This window comes from Gopherus flavomarginatus, chromosome 9, assembly GCF_025201925.1.
Source record: "Gopherus flavomarginatus isolate rGopFla2 chromosome 9, rGopFla2.mat.asm, whole genome shotgun sequence".
Lineage (NCBI taxonomy): Eukaryota > Metazoa > Chordata > Testudines > Testudinidae > Gopherus > Gopherus flavomarginatus.
This window is the reverse complement of record NC_066625.1, coordinates 10931020-10958954: the sequence shown is the minus strand read 5'-3', so window position 1 is coordinate 10958954 and position 27935 is coordinate 10931020. Positions and strand designations below refer to the sequence as shown.

The 27935-nt window shown below is 43.7% G+C and overlaps 1 protein-coding gene across 1 annotated transcript in view; it reads right to left on the bottom strand.

Moving 5' to 3' along the window:
* The window catches only part of CARD11 (caspase recruitment domain family member 11), a 70612-nt gene that overhangs the window by 36006 nt on the left and 6671 nt on the right, over window positions 1–27935 (bottom strand). Inside the window, exon 2 of the mRNA XM_050966281.1 lies at window positions 676–888. Coding sequence (XP_050822238.1) covers window positions 676–888 — 213 coding nt within the window. The remainder of the gene's footprint in view (window positions 1–675; window positions 889–27935) is intronic.

The window sequence follows — 27935 nt, the reverse complement described above, 5'->3', positions numbered from 1 at the left end:
AGGCAACCCCAAAATCGTGCAATGAGAGAGGACACAGGAGTACTGAGAACAGGATAATCAGACATTGTAACCCTGAAGCCAACCCCGCTTCAGATTTAACAGTCGCTGGCACATAAATACACTGTGGAAAAGCCAGTTTTGTCACACAGCATGCAGCTGATCTCATGAAGCTATGCCAAGTATTCTCCATGTTTGTGTGGGCTGTTACTCTGAAGGAACGGGGTAGGGAAGGTAGCATTTGGATTTGAGCCTTCGAAAGACAGTGGTATTCAACACAACCATGCTGTACAGTACTGAAACGCCAGAACTGCAAACCTTTCCACCAAAAGTGATGCTCAGATCAAAGGTGTGCTGATGACCAGCCCCAATTGACAGAGATATCTGGGCACCAGGCGTGAAAGAGCAGTGGTTGCTGCCTATCATAACTGAAATGTACTGGCAAATGTAGGAATAAAAACTTGGTGAGCATCATCCTGTACAACACAGACTTGGCCATAGTCACTATTATCAAACAGCTCTTCATTTTCGTGAACATCCAATTTTTCCCAAAAAGCTAACTTAAAGGGAACAGAGAGCCTTTCATAGATTTTAATTCAATGCTGGGGTCAGGTCAACCCAATCCTGGGAATGCAGCACATAAACTGGTGCAGTCTTGGCTGCTCAGGAAAGAATTACCTGCTCGGTTAATTTTGGAGAGCAGCATATGCGAGTTGAGCACCTCGTCCTCATCTTGCTCGTCAATGACTTTACACTGACGCAGATATGGGGTCAACTTGGCTGGATTGATGTACCGGCTCAGCATGTGCCGATTGCATTCTACATTCTCCCACAGGGCTTCCTCCTCATCTTTCAGCATCTCTAGGCAGTCATCCATTTCTGGCTCTGCTCCTTAGCAAGAGAAACAAATCAGCAAATAAATACGAAGCACCTCGACTCAGGAGGGTTTCAATCCTGTTTACCATTCTGAGCTGCCCTGTCACATGCGATGAACTCGGCTGCAGCTCTCAGGAATGTTGATATTGCCCTATATTAAAACTGTTTGTGCTGAAGTGCAACCTGTCTTCAGCTCATCTGAGAAGTGACAGCTTAGAGAGGTTCTCGCTAGACTGTGAACAATTGCTTATTGCTCAAGTGATGATTCTGCAGCCCAGTTAACTCTATGATGGTCCCTAAAAGTCAGAGAATTCCTCTTCTGAATGGTTACTGTGCTGCAGGATGTGTAATGGAAGAAAGGGGTCTGAATTTGCAGTGCTCAGCAGCACAAAGACATGCAGTCACTAAACTACTATGGGGTATTACTCTCTCCCCTCCCACACAGGTTTATCTCAGCTTTACAGATGTGTGGTTTGAGCATTGGCCTACTAAACCCAGGATTATGAGTTCATTCCTTGAGAGGGCCATCTAAGGATCTGAAGCAAAAATCTGCCTGGGGATTGGCCCTGCTTTGACTAGAGGATTGGACTAGATGACCTCCTGAGGTCTCTTCCAACCCTGATATTCTATGCGAGCATGTACTCTTTCAGGTGTATGTGCAATGTGCCGCTATACGTGTAAGTGAATGCATCTGAATTTCCAAGAGTAGATGTATGCATGTACAGTACATGGTGGATGTCTGTGAATCAGTGCCTGGGCATGAACGTAAGTACCTGTGTGCATACTGGTGTCTGTCTGTGTGTGTATGAGTGGGTTTAAATGTGAGTGACACCATCGGAGCATGAAAATATTCTTGACTCATGCAAAATGTGGTCATGTAATATTTGAGCTGTTGCTAAACAGTCTCCTGCCAACTTTTTCTTGGTGACCAGCTCACCCGGGAAGGTTACAGGGCAGGCAACAATTAGGTGAGAAAACATGTAGCGAAGTAAGTCAGCACACAACAAAAGAAATCTCCCCGGCATCAGACAGAAACACTAGGTACACTGAATTTTAAATGTTTCTATAATGCACAGTAAGCTTAGCAATCAAGTCAGAGTTAGCCATTCTCGCTGGCTGGACTCAGCCTGTCTTCAAGATGTTAAAAGCAGCCTCCTATTGTTATATCACAGTAGTGCCTGGGAGAGCCCAACCAGGGACAAAAGGAGGCTAGGGGCTCAACCCAGGAGGCTTCCTTAAGCCAAATATTGAAGCTTTTAAAAGGATGTGATCTAAAAACAATGTGCTGTTCTCCAGGTCTGAGAACAGAGTTCTGCTTTATGAGACTTCTCTTAGTAACTGACTTTTAATCAGTAACTAATTAGCTCAACAGCAATAAACTATTTTCCTTGGGCCAGAAGAGTTCTCTTCAATGTGTTATGACTTCCTCAGTCTCCAGTTTCAGCAACTGCAAAACTGCCTGGCAAACACTGGGCTGAGCCAGCCTCTAGGTCTATGAAGCCTGGGGCTGAAAACACTTTCAAATTTGGGGGAACTAGAAATTTGACGCCTTGTCTATGTGAGGAAGATTTTTCTGAATATGTTTTACTGCTAGAACTAATGCAGAATAACTATAGTGAAGGAGTCTGTACACTGCTTTGTTGACGCCATCTGTGGTCACTTGGGTGCCTTTGGCAGTTGTTTCAGTGCTGTCCAAGGCCTTGCTCCCCATGCTGGGGTTTGGTGGTGATCTCCCTTGCAAAAATCCAGTCCAGCTCCTCATAGCATGAACAGATAGTGGGGTCATTACCGGAGGTCCTGTTCTTGTCTCTTGCCAGAGCTCCTTTGTTTTGTAGCAACGCTGGCCTGATGTCCCAGAACTACCCTTTCTCCTCCATTTGTTTCTCCTTGCATCTAGTGATTGCTGTTCAGATGGGCCTGGATGATCTGTTCTTGCCAGAGGGCAAGAAAGTCCAGACCTGCCAGCTCAGAGCATGAGGAAGCACAGGGCATGGCTGCTATATTGGGTATGCAGCACCAAGTCTGTGAACTCACCCCAGCAGGAATTGCAAAGGAATGCACTTGCCTGAGTGCTGGCATTTAAAAGAAAAGATGACATCCAGTGAAAACGACCCCAAAGCGGTAAAGGGCACGCAAGAGGAGACACAATCCAGATGTGAAGCTATGCAATTTCGACAGCAGTGGGAGGACTGCCAGAAGTGAAACAGTTCATCCAAAATACAGACGTGTCCACAGGAACCTTACACTGAAAAACTCATTCTGTAATAGTGGTAGTTCACTTCCGAAGCAGAATAATAAGTGTGGGATACGATGCCAGAGAATTAAAAAAAAAAAAAAAGTGTGTGTGTGTGCACGGCAGTTCCGTCCCCTCCCTTTCCCTCAAAAACCCCTACAGTTATTCTACGCACACAAGGCCTAAGAGTATCTTAGCTTTCATTCTTTTAAAGCTAAATGTCAAACCCTTTTCCTTGAGAGGATGGACCAAATGTGGACCAAAGCTTGGACCTAAAGATCACAGAGAAATTAAAAATCACCCTTATATCCACCCAGGGATAGTCTTTTGCATCCAAAAGCCTAGTGCCCCAGATTCTTTGATTTTTGATAGGTTCACAATAAGCTCAGAGCTGGGCCTCAAGGGGAGCAATATAAACTCTCCTCGAGTTCACAACACCCCAGAATCTCTTCTAGCCTGCTCTGCGGAATCAGGAACTGTTACATTCTTTGCCAGTGCTCCCTTGGGACATCACTGAGGGATCCCTCCATGAGATGATTCAAAGAGCAGAGTTCACTCAGCAACACCACTCTATTGCAGAAACATTTTCATAGGAATTTAAAAAAAAACCCATCAAGATCCCCCACATTTAGGAATATAAGAACTTCATTATAAAACAAGGATTTACTACACAAGCACAAGCCATCAAAAAAATCCTAGAAGAGTGGTCCTCTGTCTCCATTCAAGAGCCTTTTGCCTCTTTCTTTACATCTCTCACCTTTAAAGTCCAGCATGACAGACGCCCTTGACTCCTATCAGAGCTGCTGTTTGGTCTATTAGAGGGGCTTTAGTGAGTAAAATACAGCACTCTCTTCCCTTCAGGAGCTCAGGGTTTTGCCATTGCGGGATTCCTTGGGTCTGATTCTGTTCTTATTTACAAGAGTGTGAGCCTGGAGTAACTCCATTGTCTTCCATAGAATTACTCCAGCTGTTCACTGGAAAAACTGAAGGTGGTTCTATGACAGCACCAAATGTCTATTTTACTTACTGTTTAACCTAATACTCTATAATGACTTAAATACTAGTGAGTGGCTGGAGCCTTGGTGCTCTGGTCAGGAAACAGAGGAGGTCAGCTGAACTCCAGTGAAAACTAACAAATTCACTGCATTAGTGACTAAGCATTTTAAATGGAGAAGAGATTTCAAGCAGCACACACTTCCTGCATGTCTGAAGTGCATTATTCCTTGCCTCTACCCTTCCTTCCTCTGACACCTTTGCAGAAAAGCTGTTTTCACTTAAAATAAAAACCAATTAAAAATGACAGATTTCGATGTGCTTGAAACGTGTAAAAATATGTAACCATTTATTTCATCTGATCTTTCTAAGCATTCTCTAGCATCCAATTCCAGCACGTCTTGAGTTGTAACCTGACACCTTCAGAGACTATTAAGTACCATGGAAACACTTTGGCATCCATCACAAAGCACAGGTGCAAATACACAAACTTGGGCTGACTTGAACCGTGATTTGGCCATAAAGAAATAAGACTGCTCACAGCAGTTCAGGAATTGTTCTCCCGCTGTTCCTTTCAGTGTTTAGTATACAAGATATTCTTTAACAGTAGGAAATCTTAATCCAATAATAACCTCCAGCTAGTCCTAACTATTTCAAAGGTCTTCGTGGATTCAGAAGAATAAAAGAGAGAATCTCGGGGACTGGCCTTCTCCTGGCTGTTTCACACAAATGCACCTTCCTATGTATTTGCTATTTTTTTCTTTTTGTTATAATTTTTGACTGAACGAATCACCTCACAGTTAAAGCTCTTCTCTGGTCTCTCTCAGCCTTCATACTTTCATATGCCAGGGACTGCTCTCCACTGATCAAGGGAAAAAACCTCCCAGGCTTCAGAGCTAAGGTTCCATAAAGCACTCATCTCCAGGTCAGATCGAAAGCTTCATTTTTAGACAGATAAAATTCTTGGGGTTTATTATTATTCTAACAACATCCAGTGAACGAGTTTAGCTTTGACTCTTGGGGTCTCTTGGTTAGGTGGAAGTCCAAAGGCAGGACAAGCAAGGGAAAAATCCTGGGGATGGAGGAGTTGTTATTCTGCAATTCAAGCGAGCATTGATAAAATGTTGTGGAAAAGCTCCCACAGCCAGACTTCTATTCAACGCCATGATGGTGCAGAAGTTAATCCCTCCAGCCCCTTAATCGTTTCTATTACCCCTTCCTCTGAATTCTTGCCACTCTATCAGTCCTGAGATAACCAGAACCAAACCCTGCTCTCTAGAACAGGGTGGGAGCACAGTGTTCAGCAATCTCTGTGGATCACTTGGTTGCTCCTTCCTGAGACATGAAAAAACACAGGGTGCCGTGCAAGTGAGGAGGAAGAGGAGGAGGAGGAGGAAGTTTATTCTGGAAGTGGTGAATTATCTGGGTCCCTTGCACTTCCGCATTTTGTTCACAGATGTTCATAGTGTGGTGGCAGTTAAAAAGAAACCACAACACAGAAAATTCTCGTGTTAACTACATGTTAATATTCAAACGGGGGTGGGCTGGGGCGGTGGGCTAGTGTTTGATGCTAAATAGATGAAATAAAAGCAAGGTTTTAAATAATATTTATAAAAAAGAAAAGGGTTACATAAGAAAGATAACATTTTAAAGCTGGAACCTGCAAGCTGTGTGTCTATTATCATCAGCAACGCTTTGAGTGTATGCTGTAGCTCATTCTCTTCCTTTGTATGTTTCTCTAGCACACAAGGGACAGGAAGTGCCTTCCAACCATGTGTTCGTAGAGCACCTAATACAATAAATCATAATTAAGGCTGCGAGTTTGTCATGGAGGTCACAGAAGTCACAGATTCCGTGACTTTCCAGGACCTCAGTGACTTCTGCAGCGGCCAGTGTGACTGGCCCGGGGGCTGCCTGAGCAGCTCAGGCAGCTCTTGGGTCAGCCACACTGGCTCCTGCTGGGGCAGTCTCAGGTCAATGTGCCCCCCTCAGCAGCAGGAGTTTGGGTGTGGGAGGGGGCTCAGGGCTGGGGGTTGGGGCACAGGAGAGGGTGAGGGCCGTGGGTGGCACTTACTTTTGGAGGGGGGGGTCTCCAGAAGCAGCTAGTATGTCCAGCTCCTAGGCAGAGGTGTAGCCAGGGGCTCTGCGTGCTGCCTGTGCCTGCAAGCACAACCCCTGCAGCTCCCATTGGCCACCAACACTGCCCACGGCCAATGGGAGCTGTGGAGCTGGAGTTCGGAGTGAATGCAGTGTGAGGAGCTGGCTGGCTGCACCTAGACCTAGGAGCTAAGGGACAAGGATGTCAGTGCTTCTGTGGAGGCATAGAGCCAGGTAGGGAGCCTGCCAACCCCCCAGCACCAGCAGGGTCCTGCACCACACGCCACTACCCACACCTCCCAGCACCCATGGCAGCCCCCAGTCCGCCCCACCAGCACCCGTGGCAGCCCCCCGTGTACACCCCCAGGACCCACAGTGCCCCCAGTCCACCCTCCCCAGCACCCACAGTGTCCCCCGGTAACCTCCCCCTCGAGTATCCATGGCACCCCTAGTCCTCTCCCCCACCCCCAAGATTTTGTCAGGGGTATATATTACAAGTCATGGACAGGTCACGGGCCATGAATTTTTCTTTATTGCCTGTGACCTGTCCATGATTTTTACTAAAAATACCCTAGACAAAAACATAGCCTTAATCATAATAATAATGGCAGCACAGAGCTTTTTTTCATAAGCCCTCTCTTTGGATAGATGCAGCTTTGCAGTATCACAGCAACATCCAACAAAAACAACAACAAAACACAATAAAAGGAGAAGATTTAGTGCTATTTTTCCTCCTAAAGGAAAATCAGAGTGTGAAGTGTGATAGGGAAATCACTTCTTTTGCTTAAAGAACCAGGAAACGTGGTTTTATTCTTGGCTCTGCCACAAGTTTTTCATAAAGCCTGGGTAGGTCATTGAAGGCCAAATTTTCAAAAGCGGCCTCTGAATTGTGGGTGCTGAACTTTAGACACCCACAGTCTAATTTCAGAGGTGCTGAGCACTGATTCTGGCTGGAGTTCTGGGTGTTCTGCACTACTGAAAATCAGGCCCATGGATTCAGATACCTACTGGTAACTTTGGGAACCACATTTGAAAAGTTTGTCCAGACAGGTGTCTAAATATGGATACCCTAAAGGAGAGAACCCTAAAATCAGAACCTGCTTTTGAAAATTTGAACCTTAGTCTCTTTGTGTTGCAGTGTCTCCAACTGATAATCAGGATAGCAATAAATACCAACATCACAAGGCAGGATTCATTAGTAACTGCAAAGCACTTTGAAATCCCAGGATGGTAGGTATTAGGGAAGTATTAATTATTATTACTACAGTCTGGAGTCCGAGATGTCATCGTTGAAAGCAGGCTCAGCAAAATGCGGTGGGTGGGACATGTGGCCCGACTCAGTGACAACCGATGGACTGCAGCTATATCTGAGTGGTATCTGCGAGAAATGAAACAGTCATGCGGTTGGCCTCCAAAGAAGTGGGATGATTTCCTAACAAGGAGATATGGACAAGCATGAAGAAGGATGGCCAGAGCGAGAGAAGATTGGAAGACGTGTTGTGATCGACTCAGTCTTAACTGATGAAGGACCAACAGTCTATGCAGTCTACGCATTATTACTTCAGATTCTGAAATCCTCAAAGCATATTTCTAGGAGGCTGAGAGCACTGCTGGATAATCAGGGTTGAAAATAGCTATGTTTCTGCTTTATATAGTTTGGGTGGACACTGAAACAACCATTTCAATCAGCACTCCCTCTCTCTATCTATAAGAGAGCTTGCAAAATGCCCCAGCATCAGCAAAATGTAGAAGATATAAAATGACGGACCCATAAAAAATAGAATAGAAAGTTTTAAACACAATATAGTTTTCAATTAGCATAAATATCTTCTATCTGCTTCTCTTACTGAGTCAAATAACTTACAGCGGGAAAGAGATCATTACTAGATTTTCAGGGGATCAGTGAGGTAAAGCTGGGTCCTTGTCATAAGGCATGTCCCCATCCCAATCAGGAGAAGGCTAACGAGCTTCTCTGGGCTCAAATGGTACCAAATTGGCACACCTGCCAAGCGTGCTCCAGCCGAAGGAAGCAAGCTTAAAAAAGAAAGCTTGTCAGAGGAAGAAGTAGCAGCCAGGAGGAAAGCTGCTGTGTCTCAGAAGTAGCTGACTCTTGCAACAGAGAAGCTGAGAGGGAAACAGCTGACAAGCCACTGCTGCCTACAGGGACTTACTAGATCCAGGACAACCTGATAACTGCAGGGCAGGGGTGGAAGGTAAACCCTGACCCGGATCCATCTGTGCCAGACTGCCATATACAAATCAGACCTTTTATCAGGGAACTCAGAGGCTGAATGTCCCCTTAAGCAGGAGATCCCCATAGCGCCAGAGAGTTTGGAGTAAAGTTCCCAAATGGGGAAAGGACTCTGGAAGTGGAGGAGACTCAAACTGCCTGAGTGTGACCCAAAGGAGAGGCCCAGCCTATCGCAGTCCTCACTGAGGACAGTTGAGAGGCACGCTCATACATCACTTGATTTCACTTGCAGTTCACAAGAGTTACCCGTTATTCAGTTTGCCTCTTGGCTCACAAGGGAACCAATTATCATTTTCAGTACACATCAGTGAAGAGAGGCAGAGACAATCCAAACCAAACACCTGAACTGTGGTTCAGAATGCTCTGCCAGCAAACCCAACTCACTTCTGGCAAAAGGAGAGAGAAAGAATTCCTCTTCACTCTTCATACTTATTATCACTTCCTCAAGAGATTCAGACCTAGGAGAATAAAAAGGAGAAATCTACAAAGTTGTCCCTATATTAAAATATTAAAATAGTGGAATAAATCCCTGGAGATTAGTTCCTAGTCAGGAGTTCTAAACAGGAGAGAACAACTGGAATGAACCTCCGAAAGGTTCTACTTTCCCAACTAATAATAGAACCACGTAAAACTCCATTCCACCAAAAGTGAAAGACTCATGCCTGGACGAAGCAAGGATCAATTATTATCATTATTGCATAGTGCTCAGGAGCGGCTTTGCACCTCACAATTTAGAAAAGATGACATGCATCGAAGACAGAATTCTGGCAATTGTTCTGCAAGCCAGGAGAATCTTGCTTAATATCTGAACAGTTCACACTCTTGCGTATTCCATTTAGTTTTACTTGAGGTTGCATGGGGATTCCCAGCCCTAGCTTTAATCTATTTTGTGGAAGGGCAAATTGCTCCTTTACTGAGAATGCTGGTTTGTCCAATGAGATGTTGCTATGGAGGTCATGTGTTCTCCTAATCAGTGCAATAATATTTAGTATGTCGTTGCAGTGACTTCAGTCCGGTACAAGATTAAGATCCATGTTTTCTGCAGTTCTCTCCATATGGTAAGATATCTGAGGTCCAGGGCAAACCTATTGTGCATTCCTCAAGTCCATTAGCGTTAGCCCTTCAGAATTCTTATCAAGTTCTTATACAGGAAGGAAAATGACTAATTTTGTCTGAATAACAAAACCCACAACAGATTGTGATAGCCCAGACAGGCAGCATCCAATCAGATTTGCCTGCACAACATCTATTACGAATAATACAAACACAGAAAATGGAAAAAACCCTCCTTCGCAAACAGAGTGGTAGCGACACTTAGGCTTTTTTGCCACCCTTTCTGTGTGTATTCTCTTCTATGCAGATACTTATATCTCGCCCACCACCATAGCACTAGTTGCTAATCATTTTGAAAAGCATCTGTGAGTGACTTAGGAATCTACATCCCATTTTGAATGCTGTGAGGCTATGTCTGCACTTAAAATGCTACACCGGCATAGATGCAGCTGTGCCACTGTAGTGCTTCAGGGTACACACTCACTACAGTGGTGAGAGGGGTTCTCCTATCACTGTAGTTAATCCATGTCCCAGAGAGGTGGCTAGGCTGTAGCTCGCAATAGCTAGGCTGACAGAAGAGTTCTTCCATTGACCTAGTACTGTCTACACCAGGATTAGATCTGTGGATTTTTCACACCCTGAGACACAGCTATGCCAATGTAAATTTTCAGTGGAGACCAGCCCTAAGACAATGAGACTTGGGCTCCTATGTGTCTACATCATTTTTGAAAGTGGGATTTAACGTAGGCTCTTCTGAAAGTGTTATCCATGGCATTTCTCAATACATACTAAGAGAAAACGGAATGATTAACACTGTGATCAGGACAGACAACTTGACAAGTATCACTCCTGGGGGAATTCTGCGCTACTGCGCAATGCAGAATTTTGCAGAAATTAATGTGCGCATAGAATTTCCCTTTTTCCCCACAGAAACGGGCTCCAGCGATGTTGGCTGCCATTAGGGCCAGTGCAGAGCCCAGCTCGCAAATAGAAGACAAGGCCTGGGGAACTGGAGGGTTCCCAGCAGCTGCAGTTCCCAGCACACCCTGAAGGACGGATGGGGCAGTGCATAGGAATCTCCGTGCAAGCCTGGGACCCAGCATCAGGCAGTTTCTCCCTCTGGCTTCTTGGCCTCTGTGGGGATAGAGGATAAGAGTGTCTGGGCTGGGAGAGGGGGTGTGAGTGTCTGGGGTGGGTCCATGGCTGGGCTGGGGTGTGCATGAGCATTTGGGCTGGGGCGGGGGTGGGGGCATGGCTGGGCTGGACTGGGAGGGCAGGTAGGTTTGAGCATCTGGGCTGGGAGAGCCGCTATAGCGGGGAGGGAGTGTGAGTGTCTGGCTCCCCGGTTGGGCTCTGCGGGGAAGGGGACAGAGAAAAAGGAACTGGGTTGTTGTAGGGGTTTCTTTAACTCTCTACTCCTGGGGGAATTTTTGCGTGTGTCTGTATTGTTACAGACATACTTGCTGACAGTATTTTGAAATAAATTACCAAAATAATTGAAACTGGTGTGATTATATATTGAAATTTTGACAAATAAAATTTTCAGAATTTTGCATAATTTTAAAAATTTGTGCCGAATTTTTAAAGTGCAGTATTCCCCCAGGAGTGTCTGAAGACATACATCTGAATTTACAGATGTGGGCATCTTCACAGGGCATCTTAGGTGCGTATGTAGCTGCTTTATACACACACATTAGGTGCCAATCTAACATCCAAAATGTAGGATTTCAATGCTTCATTTATACCTCCATTGTTTAAAACGGTGCCTCCAGTGACAGCTTTCCTGTAACAGAAGGATGGGAAACAGGAGGAAAGAGAGATGGAGAAAAACAGAAAAGAGAAAGAGGGATAAAAAAAAGATAGAAAGGAGGAAGAAGGAGGAGGAAAGGTGAGAGAGAGGGGAATGCAGAGAGAAACAAAGAGGAGACACAAGAGAGATGGGGATGAAAGTAAGAAGGTTTGTAGTAAAAATGGTGAGAGGTGAGAAGCAACTGGGGAGACACAGGAAGTGTAAGATTGGGAGGTCCAGAGCCAAATCTTGGCATGCTAAAGATTAGTGTTAGTTCAGAGCATGCAAATCAAGTTAATAGCACAATAATTTTAATAATTTACCACAGGAATTTAGTGCATGCATTTAAAAGGATTTGAGAAGCAGCAAGCAGAGAGATGAAAGCTTGACACTTAGTAAGTACTTTAATTTACAGGTCCTCCACGCTACTGTGCATGATGATGAGGACAATGACAATGAGGGTGATATTGTAATACAAACATGTTTAAAGACTGGACTTTTTTGTTTGAATGCAGCATGTAGCTGCTGACACAGACACTCTCTTTACTCATGTGTGGGGAAAGCAGAGGTATAAAAAGAAGCTGTTGTCCTTGGGTAATACATAGGTCATGAGATACTTGATCTAGGGAATGTTGTTGAGATTACGGAAAGCCCATTGCCAGGCTTCACACTTGTTTTTAGTGGTGATGAACAGTCTGTTTTTACAACTGGCATCAGGATTCCAACTAGGCTAAGAGGAGGAAGAGTTACAAGTGAAGAGGAAGAGGACAACAAGATGCTAGGTACAGGAAGGTCATGTCGCCAGCCTTTCAACTCAGGAGATCTGGGTTCAAAATTCACTTTGGCCATCAGTGCAAATGAGTCTGGTGATCTTAGCTTAGGTCTTATTGTTAAGGCTAAGATTTTGTCTCACATATTTTTAGTAAAAATCACGGACAGGTCACGGGCAATAAAGAAAAATTCACAGAAGCTTGTCAGATATCTGTGACTTTTACTAAAAATATGCATCACAAAATGTGGAGCTGCAGGGTCCCCACACCATCCCAGAGGTCCCCAGCTTGGAGCTGTGGAGTCACCCCACTGCCCATGGCTCCCAGCTTGGGGCACCCCAGTGGCCTCTGGTGGCTTGAAGATCTGGGGTACCCCCACCACCCGTGGGGAGCTGCATGGCACCCGCCTGCGGTGGCTGGGAGTTCCCAGGGGCCCCGCTGTCCATGGCAGCCAGGAGCTACGGGGCACCCCCATCAGCCATAGTGGCTGGGAGTTGTGGGGCACCCCTGCCCCCCCGCAGCAGCTGGGAGTTGCTGGGTACCCCCGCAGTGGTTGGGAGTTGTGGGGCACCCCCACCGTCCACTGCGGCTGGGAGCTGGGCCCGCCACAGTTTCCAACAGCCATGGGCTATGGGGAGGACTCTGCAGCTTCCAGGCGCCACAGGCTCAAGTCCCAGAGGTCTCTATGACAAAATTGTTGCCTTACTTATCATATATATCTCTGTGTGTGTTCGTCTCCATCATAAAACTAGCACATAACTCTGGTACGTGAGCCTTGGCTCATGATAAAGTTGAACTGACAGCTGTGTGGGAACCAAGATTGGAATAGAGGGTCATTCCCACATTAGCAAAAGCTCCCACTGCCCTTGCATGCATTATAGCTGGTTCTCCTTAGTGCTATTAGCAGCTCCCTTTTATGAGTACAAATAGATAAATATTAAGAGAGAATGAAATGTAATTGTACCACATAAAATTATCATAGGTGTTATTTACTTAAGTTTTGGCTTATTGTAAACCCATGTGTTACATGGGTTAGAAAATGCGTTCACAAAATTCAAACTTGCAATGTTTCTCTCATCCAGTGAGGTCAATGGGATTCTTGTTGAAAGTACAGTATTCTGTCATTTCCAAACAACCAGTTCATGACATGGAATGTCTCAGAGTCAGGACCAGATTGTCTCATTTACCAAGAAGTGTCCAAATTCAGCAAGAAATGAGCACAAACTCATGTGACATTCCAAGGAGCAGAAAGGCCAAAATTTTCATCTGTTACGTTCATGTAATTCCACTGTCTTCATCTTGGCCCAGATAAATTCATGAATAATACTTTACTCAAAAGACTGTATGAGATCCAATATCACGATACTGTTAGGAATGGACTGTCACACTCCTGCTCACAAATGAGAGTACTATACTGTGGCTAGACAAAATACAAGAAATAAGAGATATGAACAAGTCACAAGCTGACTGACAGTTTCAGAAGACAGATGGATCTTAGCAGACCAACTACTCCCAACACATAAGACAATACAAGACACGAAACCTCACCACTAAAATAAAATATCACAATACAACAATTCTGCCTTTCATGGGAATATGACAGCTGTTTCAAACATCTCAAGTGCATTATACACAGGTACAATGATTTCACACCTAGCTCTCTATATAGAATCAATCATTTGTATGTTTACCAGCTAACTATTTACCACTGAGTTTGTCATCCCAAAACCTGCTCAGCATCTACGGCCAATGATTGTTAACATCTGTGTACTACTTCTTGAACCTCAGATATATAGTATTCACCTACCTACTTATTCAATTTTGTACCTCCCTGTAATTATGCCTTTGAAATGCCAACAGTTGTAATGTAAAGACCACTCTTTGGTGCACCATCCAACTTACTAGTCCAGTTGCTCACACCTTTCTTTCTCAGATCTGCCTGAAGAATGAAGTAAATGTCATACATAATACAGGCATCAGGTGTCTTTCCAAGCCAGAATCAGTGGGTCAAATGACGGGACATGCTACTGCATTACAACTTAGCAGAGGGTGTGCTAGCCTCTGGGGGAACGTACTTACTCAACTGGTGATAGGCTCCATTCTCAGCCATAAAGCTCCTTGAAAATGCCTCTGGATGGGCAGTGCCAATGTTCCTAAGACTCCCTTTGTGGTACCCCTGGCTTAAAGCTGGAAGTATAGTGCTGTGAGCTCTTCCCCGCCAGCAGAGCACAAAACACACGTAGAAATCTGGATGTCACTTGGGAAGGAAAATTACCGAACAGATAAAATGCAACACTGCTGAGGAAGTACAAAGTCCTACTACGAGTGAGAAGCAGCTCCTGGCAGGCTACCTACTGTTCTGCTGGTTAGAAAGCTGTGCCTTTCATACAGAAGTGGCTGAACCTTTTAAATAAGTTTCATCTAGTAAAACTGGCTTCCCTTTGTTGCCCCTTCTGATCCCCTCTCCTTCCTCTTGCTGTGTCCTGCCTCTTCACTTGCTGCTGCAGCGGGACTGTGTGACATAGCTCCGGAAGCGCACACCCACCATCCTCTCTCAGAAATGCTGTGTCTATATATAGCAGGGGGAGAGATGTTGGGGGCTGCCTCACTTCCCCATTTCTTCTGAACAGAGGCTGTGGGTGACTTTAAAACATGACACCTCTGTAGAGGGAAATCGAAGAGGAAGTGTCTCATCGCGATAGAGAGCTCTGCTCTGGATGTGATGGGGGAGAGGGGTATTACTTGAAAACAGCCTTCTCTTCCGCAGACATTACAACAGAGGTGCGTCTGCAGCAACATGTGCATCAGTGAAAGGGTGGGGAAAACAAAGACAGAATGCACCATTCCCAGCCTGGGAGAATGTTCCCCTGAGACAGCCTATTAGGGCAGCAGCATGATGAGCCCCACCGTAATAAATTCCTGACTGCTCAACAAGTGGGACTGTACTTTGTTCCTGTAAGTAACGTTCTCCATGAATCATTATCGCACTGCCAGGGAAAAGGAATAACAGCAATATGCAGGACTTCTAGAACAGGTTCTACCATCAAACATTACTGTTTGTGCTGTGCAAACAGTATTTAGTTAAACAAATACCTTTGCGCTGCTTTACCCTGAAACTGTACCCATTGCTTCAGCCAAGGAGAATAAGATGAGGTACAAACTCCAGTATGGAAAAGTTGTTCCCAGCAGGACTAGCGAAACATGGCATGAGATGGAATTTCACTTTTGCCACAGAAGAGGCCAGTTGGTTCAATTCATCACTGGTGAAGAGTGGAGAAGCCAAGAACTGAACAAGTCAGAAATCTAACCACCATCTTCTCCTAAGAGAAGTGGTCATCATGGGGAGCAGTACGGGGAAATTTAGGATGAAGGAGTACTATTGACTGAATTCCCCTCTTTCAGCATGGGAAAGGAGCAGTTAGGAACTGACAGATCAGATCAGAACAGTGCTCCATCTAACATGGATATCCTGTTTCTGAAAGTGGCCAGTACCAATAAAACACTCTTTCTGGACAATACTCTAAAATCATGATGGGGGGGTGGAAGAATCCCAATCCCAGGCATTTAGGGAGACATTTTTTTAAAGGCACAAAGTGCAGACACCTAAATCCCACTGAAAGTCAATGGAAATTAGGTACCAGACAAGAGTATCATTTGGGCCTTTGAAAATTTCCCCTTTTGTATTTGGTTTCTCTTCTGAAATATGAGGAACAACAATCCTTACCCATGTTTCTTCTAGCTAGTGGAACTGCAGGGATTGCGGGTACAAGTTATACACCTTGCTATCTCATATCACCCACTACCAATGGTTGATTATGTTTTATGCAAAAGAGCTATTCACTTTCATTAAACACGTTGCCTTTGAGATCCATCGGTGGTCACCTTTTTCTTGTAATATGAGAATGGGTAAATAATTCCCACACTTGAGGACTGAATGCTTTCAGCTCTCAGCTCTACTCAAGAGCCTTAGAACTAGATTTTTTATTTTCTTTCAACAAGCGCAGAACCCACAATCAAAGTCATATTTTGCAAATAGCTCACCTGCCATGTAAGCAGCAAAATAATGGCTGGGGTGACCCAAGGACCCCTTGGTGTCAATTGGCAGAGGACATCAGGGATGCATAGGAGTTTACAGGGATCGCCTGGGACTGACGTCTACAAAATAGTGCACCAAAGGGTGGGATCTGAGGTCTCTACCAACATCTAGTAACATACTGGTCGTCTTAATCATTGCAAGATGTATGTATGGATATTTAAGCAGCTACGTGTCTACACTAAAAACAATATTCTTAAAGTATGTGAGTTATAAGACAGCTCCCCAGAAGATGACAAGCAGGTTTGCATCAGGCAAGGGTGAGGCAACCATATGTCCTGTTTTTAAAGGGACAGTCACTTTTTTGGTACTTTTTCTTATATAGACGCCTATTACCTCCCCCATCTATAACTGAACCAAGTTAGGTTCCCATTCCCCTCCCATTTTTTCACAGTTGCTATCTGGTAACCCTAGGCAGAGCACAGTAGACGTTTCTCTCTCCGGCTGATCATTGTGTGACTTACAATTTAAGTCTTGGCTGGAAAATGCAGCAAATACTTTAGATGGGCTAAACTTCACCAGACAGGAGAGTATATGGGTAATTCAGTCTTGTGTATCATGTTATTTTACATGTAACCTTTTGTTTCCAATACTTCAACTTGCTACTTCTCAAATCTCTAAGCTTTGTTAAATAAACTCTTACTTGTTTTCACTTCAACCATATTTAAGTGCTGTGTGTTAAACAGAGCAGTGATCTGAAGGAAAACTGGTAAACTGGTGCACAATGCTTCTTTGGGAGCAGCTAATCTGTGAAAACTGAGAGTGTTCAGTGGAACAGGCGCTGGACACTCCAGGGTGGATGCTCAGAGGGCTCAAGGGTTGGAGTGTGCTGATCACTAACCTGCAGGCGGAATGTGGGGCCTGCACATGTCTGGAGGGGAATGCTTGTGCTGCTGGTGGAGTTGGGGAGCTGACTCCTGGTAGGCACAGACAAGAGTTCCTCATGCTAACGGCAGGTGGTGGTGGGGAGTTCCTCACAACCCTAAATGCCTTCAGGAAATATCACAGCTCGACTTTTGAAAGACCTATCCCCGATGGTGAGAAAATCTGGTCCTATGTGTCACAATGGGAGGGAGCTAATGGGTACTAAGCCCTTCAGAAAATCTGGCCCTTATTTAGATGCCTAAATTGGCTGAGCTCTTTGAAAATCTTGGTTCAGTTACAGATGTTGAGCACTTGAAAATCTGTCCCTTAAAGCCTTCTTCAGATGTTAGCTTTGCATGAATAGGATGCGGCTATAGAGCACTTCTTGCATACAAAGCTTGCCTGGAGTAGTAGTTTATAGTTCTGGTTTGATGACACTGTATAAACTCTCCACTACTACAGAAAAACTACAAATTCCAAGAGGAAGAGACTTGGTACCATAAATCAATGCTTATGCATGGTAATATTTAATCCCTGGGAACCCAAGAAATAGACATTCTACTGGAGAGTACATGGTGGTAATCACTGTCAATGGACCAGTCTAAAGTCTTTTTCAACATATTATCTCCCATCACAAACAACCTTTTGAGAGTTAGATTAGTATTTACACCTTGAACCCTTCAAAAAAAATCAAAAAGGTTCTTTCCCATCTCCTCAGCAACACTGCTTTCTGAGAAGAGCAAACAGAATTGTTTTTCTTGTATTCAAAAATGAATATAGTGTAATAGCTACACGGGGTTTTAGATTAGACTCTCCTTCCATCATTATTTGTTCTGTTTATCCTCCTTGTGAAAGCTGGGAAGTTTCATCTTTGCAGACTCTCAACTGCTGACTCAGCTGCCTGAGTCAAAATGCAAAAAAAAATAAAAATAAAAATTGAAATGACTATTTAAAAAAGGTCCAATGATTTTATTTTCTCATCATAAATATGAAATTTAATTAGCAGCTCACTGCTAATGAAGTCACCATGGAAAATGAGACCGAGGTGACAGGCAAGCATAAAACACAACTGTTATGCAGCAGCCAGTTTAACTCCTGCTTTTCCCTGCCAGAACTTCAGCTCTTTTAAGGCTGTTGTGCCACATTTTTCTTTGTTGGGAAGGATTCTCTTTCCTTATGGTAGCAATCGCTCCAATGTGAAACAGCAACATACAAAGTGCAAAAGAACAACAGAAGAGGAGCACTGGGGGACTTACCAGAGTCTTGCAAAATATACAGAAACCTAGTGTCCCTCACAGGAGTCTTCAGCCCACATCCAGGCATTTGTGGGCTGTGCACCCTTGCCTCTGAGCTTACCATGTTTCTAGCTCCCTTAGCTCCAGAGGGAAAGGAGGTTGTATGAAGAGGTAGGGTTCCAGAACTCGGGCCCCAGCCTGAGCCTGAATGTCTACACTGCGATCGCCTGAGCCAGCTGACATGGGTCGGCTGCAGTGAAAACATACGCTGAGAGCAAGGGGCTTGTTCCTGGGAGTGTGTGGACGTGTGTTATTCTGCCAGCTCCTCTGATGCGGCTTCTGAGCAGCAGGAGACAGAAGTTCTTGCAACTGGGTCTGTGTATCAGTCTGAGTGTAAGGGGGAAGGAGTGTGCCAGGTTCCTGCACAACCACACAGCCACAGCTGCCTGAGGTAAGCTCAGAGCAAAGATGCACAGGTCCTTTTTGACCTGGCGGAGGATCACAAGTTGCCAAAAAAACCCAAACAATCCTGTACAGAGTCATCACTGAAAAGCGGGGAAGCACTGTGGGAGAACACTGGGAGAGCTGCCTGAACTAGTGCAACCACAAAACCTGCGCTTCCCACCTACTCTAGCAGCAAAATGGTTGGGAATGAATTGGTGTGGATGGAAATGTTCACAGGAGCTGCCCGGGCTAGTGCAAGTGAAACGATTTCTGGACTATTTTGGAAGCATTTGGAGCAATTCTGTGGGTGGGCAAGAGCACTGCTGGTACTTGAACTAGTGCTGTAAATGACAATCTCTTCTCATTGTTGTATGCAATGTTGTTGTAACCATGTTGGTCCCAGGATACGAGAGAGACAAGGTGGGTGAGGTAATATCTTTTATTGGGCTAACTTCTGTTGGTGCAAGAGAGAGTCAAAAGCTTGTCTCTCTCTCACCAACAGAAGCTGGTCCAATCAAAGATATTACCTCACCCACCTTTGTCTCGCTAATATTTTCTAAAGTAGATGGGCCTTAACAGCACTGGCCCTGGTTACTATTTAATTCTTCTGGCCTCATTGCTGAGACTTCAGGGCAGGTCTTAAAATCCTGAAAGATGCCGGCATGAGGTTGCCTACAAACAGTTTGCCTACCAATGTGACATACCCAGAGGCAGTTCTTCTGGTCAGTAATGGAAAACAGTGGCTATGAGCAGCATTCCACCCAGTGTGGAACTGCTACAGGAGGTGGCTTGGGGCTGCTGAGGATTTTCCAGATGAAACAGGATCTTGTGGTCCTCAGCATGGCCTAAAGGCAGGGAGTTTACATCTCTGATGTTTGTTTGGAAAAGTAAGAGCTTTGTAATGCTGGCTCAGGAAAGTGCCAGGTGCTGGTACCTGACTGCTGGTAAAGCCTCTCAGATCAAATCAAAGCACTTTACAAACATCATTTAACTCTCACAACACCTCCATGGGGCACATAAGGATCATTATGTGCACTTTACATGTGGGTAGACAGAGGAACACTCTGAATTGGTGACAGAGCCAGGAATGCACCCAGGAATTCTGATGCCCAACTGCCCTGCTCTAACCACTGCACTGTCCTCCATTTCTCATCACAGATTTTTTCCCCAGCTGAGATTGCAGCCCCAGTTTATACCCTGATGAAGAACAGTGAACAACAGCTCAGTTTCTGGGTTCTATTCTCACCCTCCTCCCTGCAGACTGTAGCTGAAGCTGGATCTGAGCAGGTGAAAAATAAAAAAACTACCTACCCTATTTTGGCATCCTGGCTACTTCTATTTCCTATAATTAACCCTGTCTGTTTCTGTAGCCTACCTGTTCAGAATTATTTCTTACCAGCTGTGGACGTTGGGGGAGAGAGGACTGGAAGAGTGATAACACATCAGGAATAATGAAAATGGAGTTAGCAAAGATAGAGGTGACTTTTCAGGTTTCCACTCACCAGCGGTGATTAATATGAAGCTTTTTACATGCTAATGTTTCCCTGCCTTCTGCCAGTAATAAATAACCAATATGCTTTAATACCTAGTTATTATTCATCCCTTTCAGATATTTGGATTTTGATTCTTTGCTGCAGCTCAATCACATTGAATTTCTTTAACAGGGACAGCTCCATTAAGGCGCCTCTCCAAGGACATCCTGGCAGGGCTGGTGACAGTAATGGAAAACATGGCGCATGAAAGAGAGGAAAACTACAACACAAAATATTACTAGCCATTGGGAAAATAAGGGGAAACTCAAAGATACACAAAGCTACATTTAAAGTAATGTTAGGGATGTGACACAAGCCAATAAAATGAGAAAACGGACAATTACGCCTGACACTCCATTCTCAACTTCTTCTTTAATGTCTGGGCACTACAGCAAATACGTTATGCTACTTAATCAGTGTTTGACATCCTTACAATACCTTGATATAATGTGGTGAGTTAAGAATGCAATGGCACTATTAACTATGAATTTCCTTGGGATTTTTTTTTAAACTCATCTGTCACAACTTTAACTTTCGGTTGTTAATTTGTTTTGTCTTTTCAGAGGGGTTTTTTTTTTTTAGAGGAAACAAAGGGTAAAATTTTCAAAAGCACTTGAGTGACTTAGAAATCTAAATCCCATTTTCAAAATGTTAGTTGCTTAACTCCCATTGGGATTCTTATTAAAATAAACAGGACTTTAGGGTTACCATATTTCAGATCTCCAAAAAGAGGACACTGCGGGGGAGGGGAGGCAGGGATCTAGAGGAGGGTACATTTGGGGGAGCTGGAGGTGATGATACCTGCAGCAGGAGTACTCACTGGAGGTGGGGCGGGACAGCGTCGCTCCCTGTCATGGTGACACAAGTCCAGGATGCAGCAACAGCTGTCAATTAGAGCCTCTCTGTGAGCCCACTCCCCAGGGCTAGGAGCCAGGGCCTGGGTGGGCCGGATTCGACAGATGTGGCTGCAGAGGAATGGCCCAATCAGCTGTCAATGCAGGGAAGGGACCCATCTGGAAGCAGACCAATTGGGGCTCTTTCTGAGCTGCAGCATCTGGCTCTGAAAAGTCCTGGACACTGCCTGTTATTTGAAAAATCCTCCTAGACAGAGGATGGAGGATCAAAAAAGAGGCAATGTCCAGGAAAAAACAGGCTTATAACTTAGGTGCTTTTGAATTTTTTATCCCAAATAACATTCATAATCATAAAAAAGCTGATCAGAGGACACTCATTTCTAGGATACATGCTCTGCAGTAATCTGCCAACATACCTGTCATAACATTTTTCCCAGATCTGGACCTTAGCGTCCAAAATATGGGTGTTAGCATGAAAACCTCCAAGCTTAGTTACCAGCTTGGACCTGGTAAAGCTGGCACCAGCCAGGGATCTATACAGTGCCTGGCGCACTGTGGTCTCCCCAAAACCTTCCCTGGGGGACCCCCAGACTCAGATTCCTTGAGTCTCACAACAAAGGGGAATAAATCATTTCCCTTCCTCCCCTCCAGGTGTTCCCTCCCTGGGTTCCTGGAGAGATATACAGAAGCAAGCTCCATGAATCTAAACAGAGGGACTCCACCCTCCCTGTTTCCAGTCCTGGAAACACAAGTACTTCCCCCCTCACCCAGAGGGTATGCAAAGTCAGGTTAGTAAATCTAACACAAAGAGATTTTCCCCCGACTTCTTCCTCCCATCAATTCCCTGGTGAGCTGCAGACTCAATTCCCTGGAGTCCCCACTAAAGAAAAACTCCAACAGGTCTTAAAAAGAAAGCTTTACATAAAAAAGAAAGAAAAGGACATAAAAATGGTCTCTCTGTATTAAGGTGACAAATACAGGGTCATTTGCTTAAAAGAAAAAAATGAATAAACAGCCTTATCCAAAAAAGAATACAATTTAAACATTCCAGCAACTACACACATGTAAATACAAAAGAAAACAATATAAACCTTATTGTCTTACTATCTTGTACTTACAACTTGGAAACAGAAGATTAGAAAGCCAGGAGATAGAAAAATCACCCTCCATAGCCGAGAGGGTCAGACCCAAGACAAAGAACAAAGAACTCACACCCAAACTTCCCTCCACCCAGATTTGAAAAAGTCTTGTTTCCTGATTGGTCCTCTGGTCAGGTGTTTCAGGTTACTCCTTTCCAGGTGAAAGAGACATTAACCCTTAGCTATCTGTTTATGACAATACCCCAATCCTAACCAGCAAAACATCCACTATACCAGTGCTGAGGAGACCTTGGGAAAATTCAAATTAAATTTGGCAACTTCAGATATTGGTAAGAGTATGCTTATAAAATTTTCAGAGGACACTAAACAGGGAGAGAGGGAGAGGGGAAGGGTTGCAAACACTTTGGAGGATAGGATTAGAATTCAAAGTGACCTTGACAAATTTGAGAACTGGTCTGAATTCAACAAGATGAAATTCAGTAAAGACAAGTGCAAAGTGTCTTCTATATGCATGGAAGAAATCAAAAACAATACTATTGATGAAAAAAAGTGATTCAAAAGAAATGAGCAACAACTGTCCGATTACAGTCCTCTCACAAGTGTATAAAGTCTTCACCCGCATCATACTCAATTGGATTAAGCGGGATCTTGAAATGCACAAAAGCAGAGAAAAAGCTGGTTTCCGCTCAGGGTATGTGAAAATTGATCACATCCACTCAGTTCGGCAGCTCATTGAAAAATGCAAGCAATACAAAGTACCATTGTGTATTGCATTTGTCAACTATAAAAAGACATTCGACTCAGTAGAGATCAATGCTGTACTCAAACGCACTCAATGAAATCGGAATCAACCCAAGATACATCGACCTGCTGGAAGAAATTAACCACAACTGCTTGACAGAAATAACATTATTTAACGTCCCCTGCATTATTACTGTAAGCAGAGAAGTCAGACAAGGCGACATAATCTCATTGAAGCTGTTTGCAGCAGTACTGGAGTCACTGTTCAAGAAACTGAACTGGGAAGAAGGAACCAGAACTGATGAACAGTTAATGCATCTCCCCTTTGCCGATGACTGTGTAATACTGGCAAAGGACACAGGAGAAATTACAGCAATGTGACAGGGCACCTTCCCCGCATTGGCCTCAGAGAGTTAAAACCTGGCTAGGGAGGCTGAGCGGCAAACAGCTAATTAGGGCAGTGGCGTTGACTTGCGTTCGTGGAGAGACGGACAAGGACAAGCTGGACAAAGGTGACAAATGCAAACTACTTCACTTAAGAAGGAGAAATCAAAATGCGCAACTACAAAATGGGGAATACTGTTGAAAAGGATCTAGGGTTATAGTGGATCACAAGTTGAATAAGAGTCAACAATGTGATACAGGTGTAAGGCTAATATCATTCTGGGATGCATTACCAGTAGTGTCATAGGTAAGAGATGGGAGGTAATTGTCTTGCTCTACTCAGCGCTGGTACATAGCTGGAGCACCAGTGCCAAGGCCAGGCACCAGGTGGCCTCAGCTGGAGCACTATGTCCAATACTGGGCACCACACTTCAGGAAAGACGTGGAGAGTCCAGAGGAGAGCAACAAAAATGATAAAAGATTTAGAAAACCTGACCTCTAAGGAACAGTTTAAAAAACTGGGCATTTTTAGTCTTGGGAAAAGATGACGAGAGGCGAGCGAGAAGAGGAGGACCTGATAACAGTCTTCCAGTATGTTAAGGGCTGTTAGAAAGAGGATGGTAATCAATTGTTCTCCATGTCCACTAAGGTAGGACAAGAAGTAATGGGCTTAATCTGCAACAAGGGAGATTTAGGTTAAATATTAGGGAAAACTTAAGGTAGTTAAGTTCTGAAATAGGCTTCCAAAGGAGGTTGTGGAATGCCCATCATTGGAGGTTTTTAAACACGAGTTGGACGAACACCTGTCAGGGATGGTCTAGGTTCACTTGGTCCTGCCTCAGCACAAGGGACTGGACATGATGACTCCTAGCCCTACGTTTCTGTGATTCTATCAGTATTCACAAATTCAACTTTTTCTTCTGCTCACAAATCAATAATGGGCCCATTAAAAACAAAGTTCAGCTATATATGAAATTCAGGCAGGTGAAACCTAGATATCAGAAAAAGAAAGAGAAACAAAGAATGTTTACAATTTGTCAACTTCTATCCAAAATGAAAATCTGCCCCTTGCTTGCCTCCAATAGCCAATGTTTCAAATGTAGGCCCAAGGATGCCATATAGGGCCGGTGACACCTGTAATTTAACAGGCTCAAATGCTATTTTTTCTGATGTTGTCCTTGGTGAAATAGCTTCAGGCTGACATACTATCAGGTTGTGACTTAGCATCAATGTCATGATGATGCAACTTTGAGTCACTGTGGCTTCCACATTATAGAAAAATGTCAGAACCTTTCTGACAACTTGCCAGCCCCCAAAGCGATGGTTAAAATTACCAGCATTTCTGCCCAGCCCTTCAGCAACGAATATCATTTTCTGATTGCTTTCTTGAAGCGGAGAGTTCAATCTATCCTCAACAGTAATGTATACAAAAGGCCAACATATTCTCACACCTGTGCAACACTCCTGAATTCACTGACATTGCGTGTCCAGAACTGTCAGCAGCACTTAACCAGGAGGCTCCTACTGTCATTAGCCCCAGTAAGCACAGGGGAGTCATACAAACACCAACATGTACAACAACACTCCACATGGAGATGTCTCAGAAGTCCCATCCTCCCTTCTGACCATAGAGTTACAAGTAAAAAGAAACTGATTCAGTGTTTCCAGCCCTACAGGAAACATAAGGCTCCTTCATTTCTTCTAACAATCAAAGTAGAAGAAAAAAAAAAGTACACCCTTTCTGACTTGAGACAGGAGTTTAAATACTTTGCGTTTCACATTGCATCAACATCTTTCATAGTAAAGGCTGCAAAAAGAAGCACAACTCTCTCAGGTCACCAGTGAAATGAGTTTGATAATCTCAACAAAGTGGATGTTTGGGTATACTACAAAGCCACTAGAGATTGATGGAACTGCAATTCTTTGTTCAGGAGAAGCCAATACATAGGAGCTGCAGTGTGGGACCGAGATCTGGAATGGAAGAGTTTGTTCTTGTCCTGGACTAAGGTGCAGTGGTAGAGTTTTGGAAGAACCCATAGAGTGCTGCAAGAAGAAAGTAAATAATCCTATTTAAAACACACACACACAGAGTAAAGCGACTTCAGGTGTTTTCCCTGTTTACTTATGCTCAGGATTCAGATTGCACAGAGGGAAATATTTTAAGAGTTTCTTCATTGTTATTTTTAATCTTTATGGAAATGGCTCTTCTGTTTAGGTGTAGAAACAATATCCGGAAGCCCATTAAACAAACCCATAGCCATTAACCAATCTAGCATTGCACATACTGATATTTGTTACAATGATCATTATGTAGAAGTATTTTATGTATCGCATATAAATTTTTCAGAATTAATTTATAAACATATGTCCACATACACACATACTCACAAAACAAAAGGGAAACAATCTGTTAACTGCTAATGGCATCCATGAACATACTTCCACCATATAGCCTATTCCGGCATTCACATAGAAAATATCCTATTTTATCCACATTAATGAGGAAAACTTAATCACCAATGAAGGGACCCAATCCAGCGCCCACGGAGGTCAATGGGAGTCTTCCCACTGACTTCAATGAGATTTGGATCAGGTCCAAAGATTGTTTTTCTAACACTGATAAGGAACCTTCCTGCTTACAGTTGGCATGGCTACTTCCACCTTTTCATGTTCTCTGTATGTATAAATATCTTCTTTCTCTGTGTTCCATTCTATGCATCCAAAGAAGTGGGCTGTAGCCCACAAAAGCTTATGCTCAAATAAATTTGTTAGTCTCTAAGGTGCCACAAGTACTCCTGTTCTTTTTGCTTCATGCTTATGAATTTTCTCACAATTTTACCCAATTTACTTTAAAATGTTACCGTTTAAGAGGGCTCACAGAATAGCATGATATTCGTGCAAAGAGAGAGTATATCTGACTATGCCAAAACAGACTTCAGACATCAGAATCCAAGCATCTGTCATCGCTATACCTATTTACTTTACACAGAGATTCAGTCACTGAAGAAACAAGTACTAAGCCTCCAGTATTTATACAGAACTATGTATATTTACATTTAATTTGGCATTTCTGAGAGACTTCCAGGGATGTTTGACACATTCCTCTTTCCTGTTGAGTTGCTACACAGACTCATCGCAGCTGATAACATTGGAAAGCAATGCCACATACAGCAGTGAAAGCAGATGAGGCCTAGTGGGGCTTTTACAAGAACTATCCCTCTGCTACACTTGCACAGGAACTACATACATTATGCCCAGCTGTTAATAGTGCTATTCGTTCTTTACTTTCATGAGCTTTGCAAAATGTACTAGGGTTTTTTGTATAAAAATGTAAGAGCCCTATCTGCCAGTGATTTTAAATGCAAAACTCCCCACTGATTTCAGTAGATAGTTTTGCATGTGGACTGACGGCAGGATATGGCCTCACTAAATTTAGTCTCTTCTGGAATCCAAATATTTGGCAGGAGAATGTGGAGGGGAAGAGAGGTCTAGATTTAAAATAAAATCTGAAAACCACTTGTAACTTTAACTGAAGCCATTGTGACAATCCTCCAGAAAGAAGTACTTCACCGACTACATTTAGGACATGTCATATGTGAAATGGGTATAACCCAGTTCTGCCAAAGCTGCAATTTAAATAGACTGACGTTGTTTTCTCTTTTTGTCTGCAAGGGGCAAAAGTGAGGGGGGGCAAGAGGAGAGAAAAAAGTGGCTGAGGAAGCTAGAACAGACACGCTTTTTATTACCTTGTTGGATCTGTGCCACAGATAGCAATCATATAAATCTTACAGGGACCATTATAACTCCTGAGCCCTTGAACAAATCACAAGCAGAAAGGTTACTCTCCTGAAAATATTCACCTCCATTAAAACTACTGACCCAGACAGGAGGGTGAAGGCAGCATTTCTGAGGAAATATTGGGGTGGGGGACATGGAGGCTGTTTGACGTGCACACTTGTAAAAATCCATCTGTACTGAAAATACACTTATTCTTTTTCTTTTTTCCTTTTTTAAAAATACAGGTACTGTACAATAGAGGCACTGTAGCCTCAGCAATGAGGGCAGCATTCTATGAGCCCAATCCAGCTTCTGCAGAAGTCAGTGGGCAAAGCTCCTAAGGGTAAAATCTTGGCTCCTCTGACATCAATGGCGAAACTCCCACTGACTTCAGTGAGGCCAGGATCTCACTCTTAGTGACTAGAGTGCAAGGTCTTTGGGCAGGGGCTTTTTGTTCTGTGTACGTACAGCACCCAGCACAATGGAGTCCTGGTCCAAGACTGGGGCTTCTAGCAGGGTGGATGGCTGATTTAAGTAACCAAGTGTAAAGCCTTGATTTAAATAACTGATTTCCATTTGCACTTCAGTTATTTTTCAAAAGAAAGGCGCATTCTCATGGGCTGATATAACCATTAAAATATATTGATTTACAACTAACTAGAGCATTTATACTAGATTTGGTACATCTTTTTGCTATCTAGGACAGTACACTATAACTATATATATATTTATTTCAGCAATTATATAGTTTCATATTTTCAGATTCTTATGAACTGTACATTTTTAATATGTTAGAAAATGGTAAATTGTATATTGCTTAATTACTATTATTGTGCCGCATTTATAAAGCTT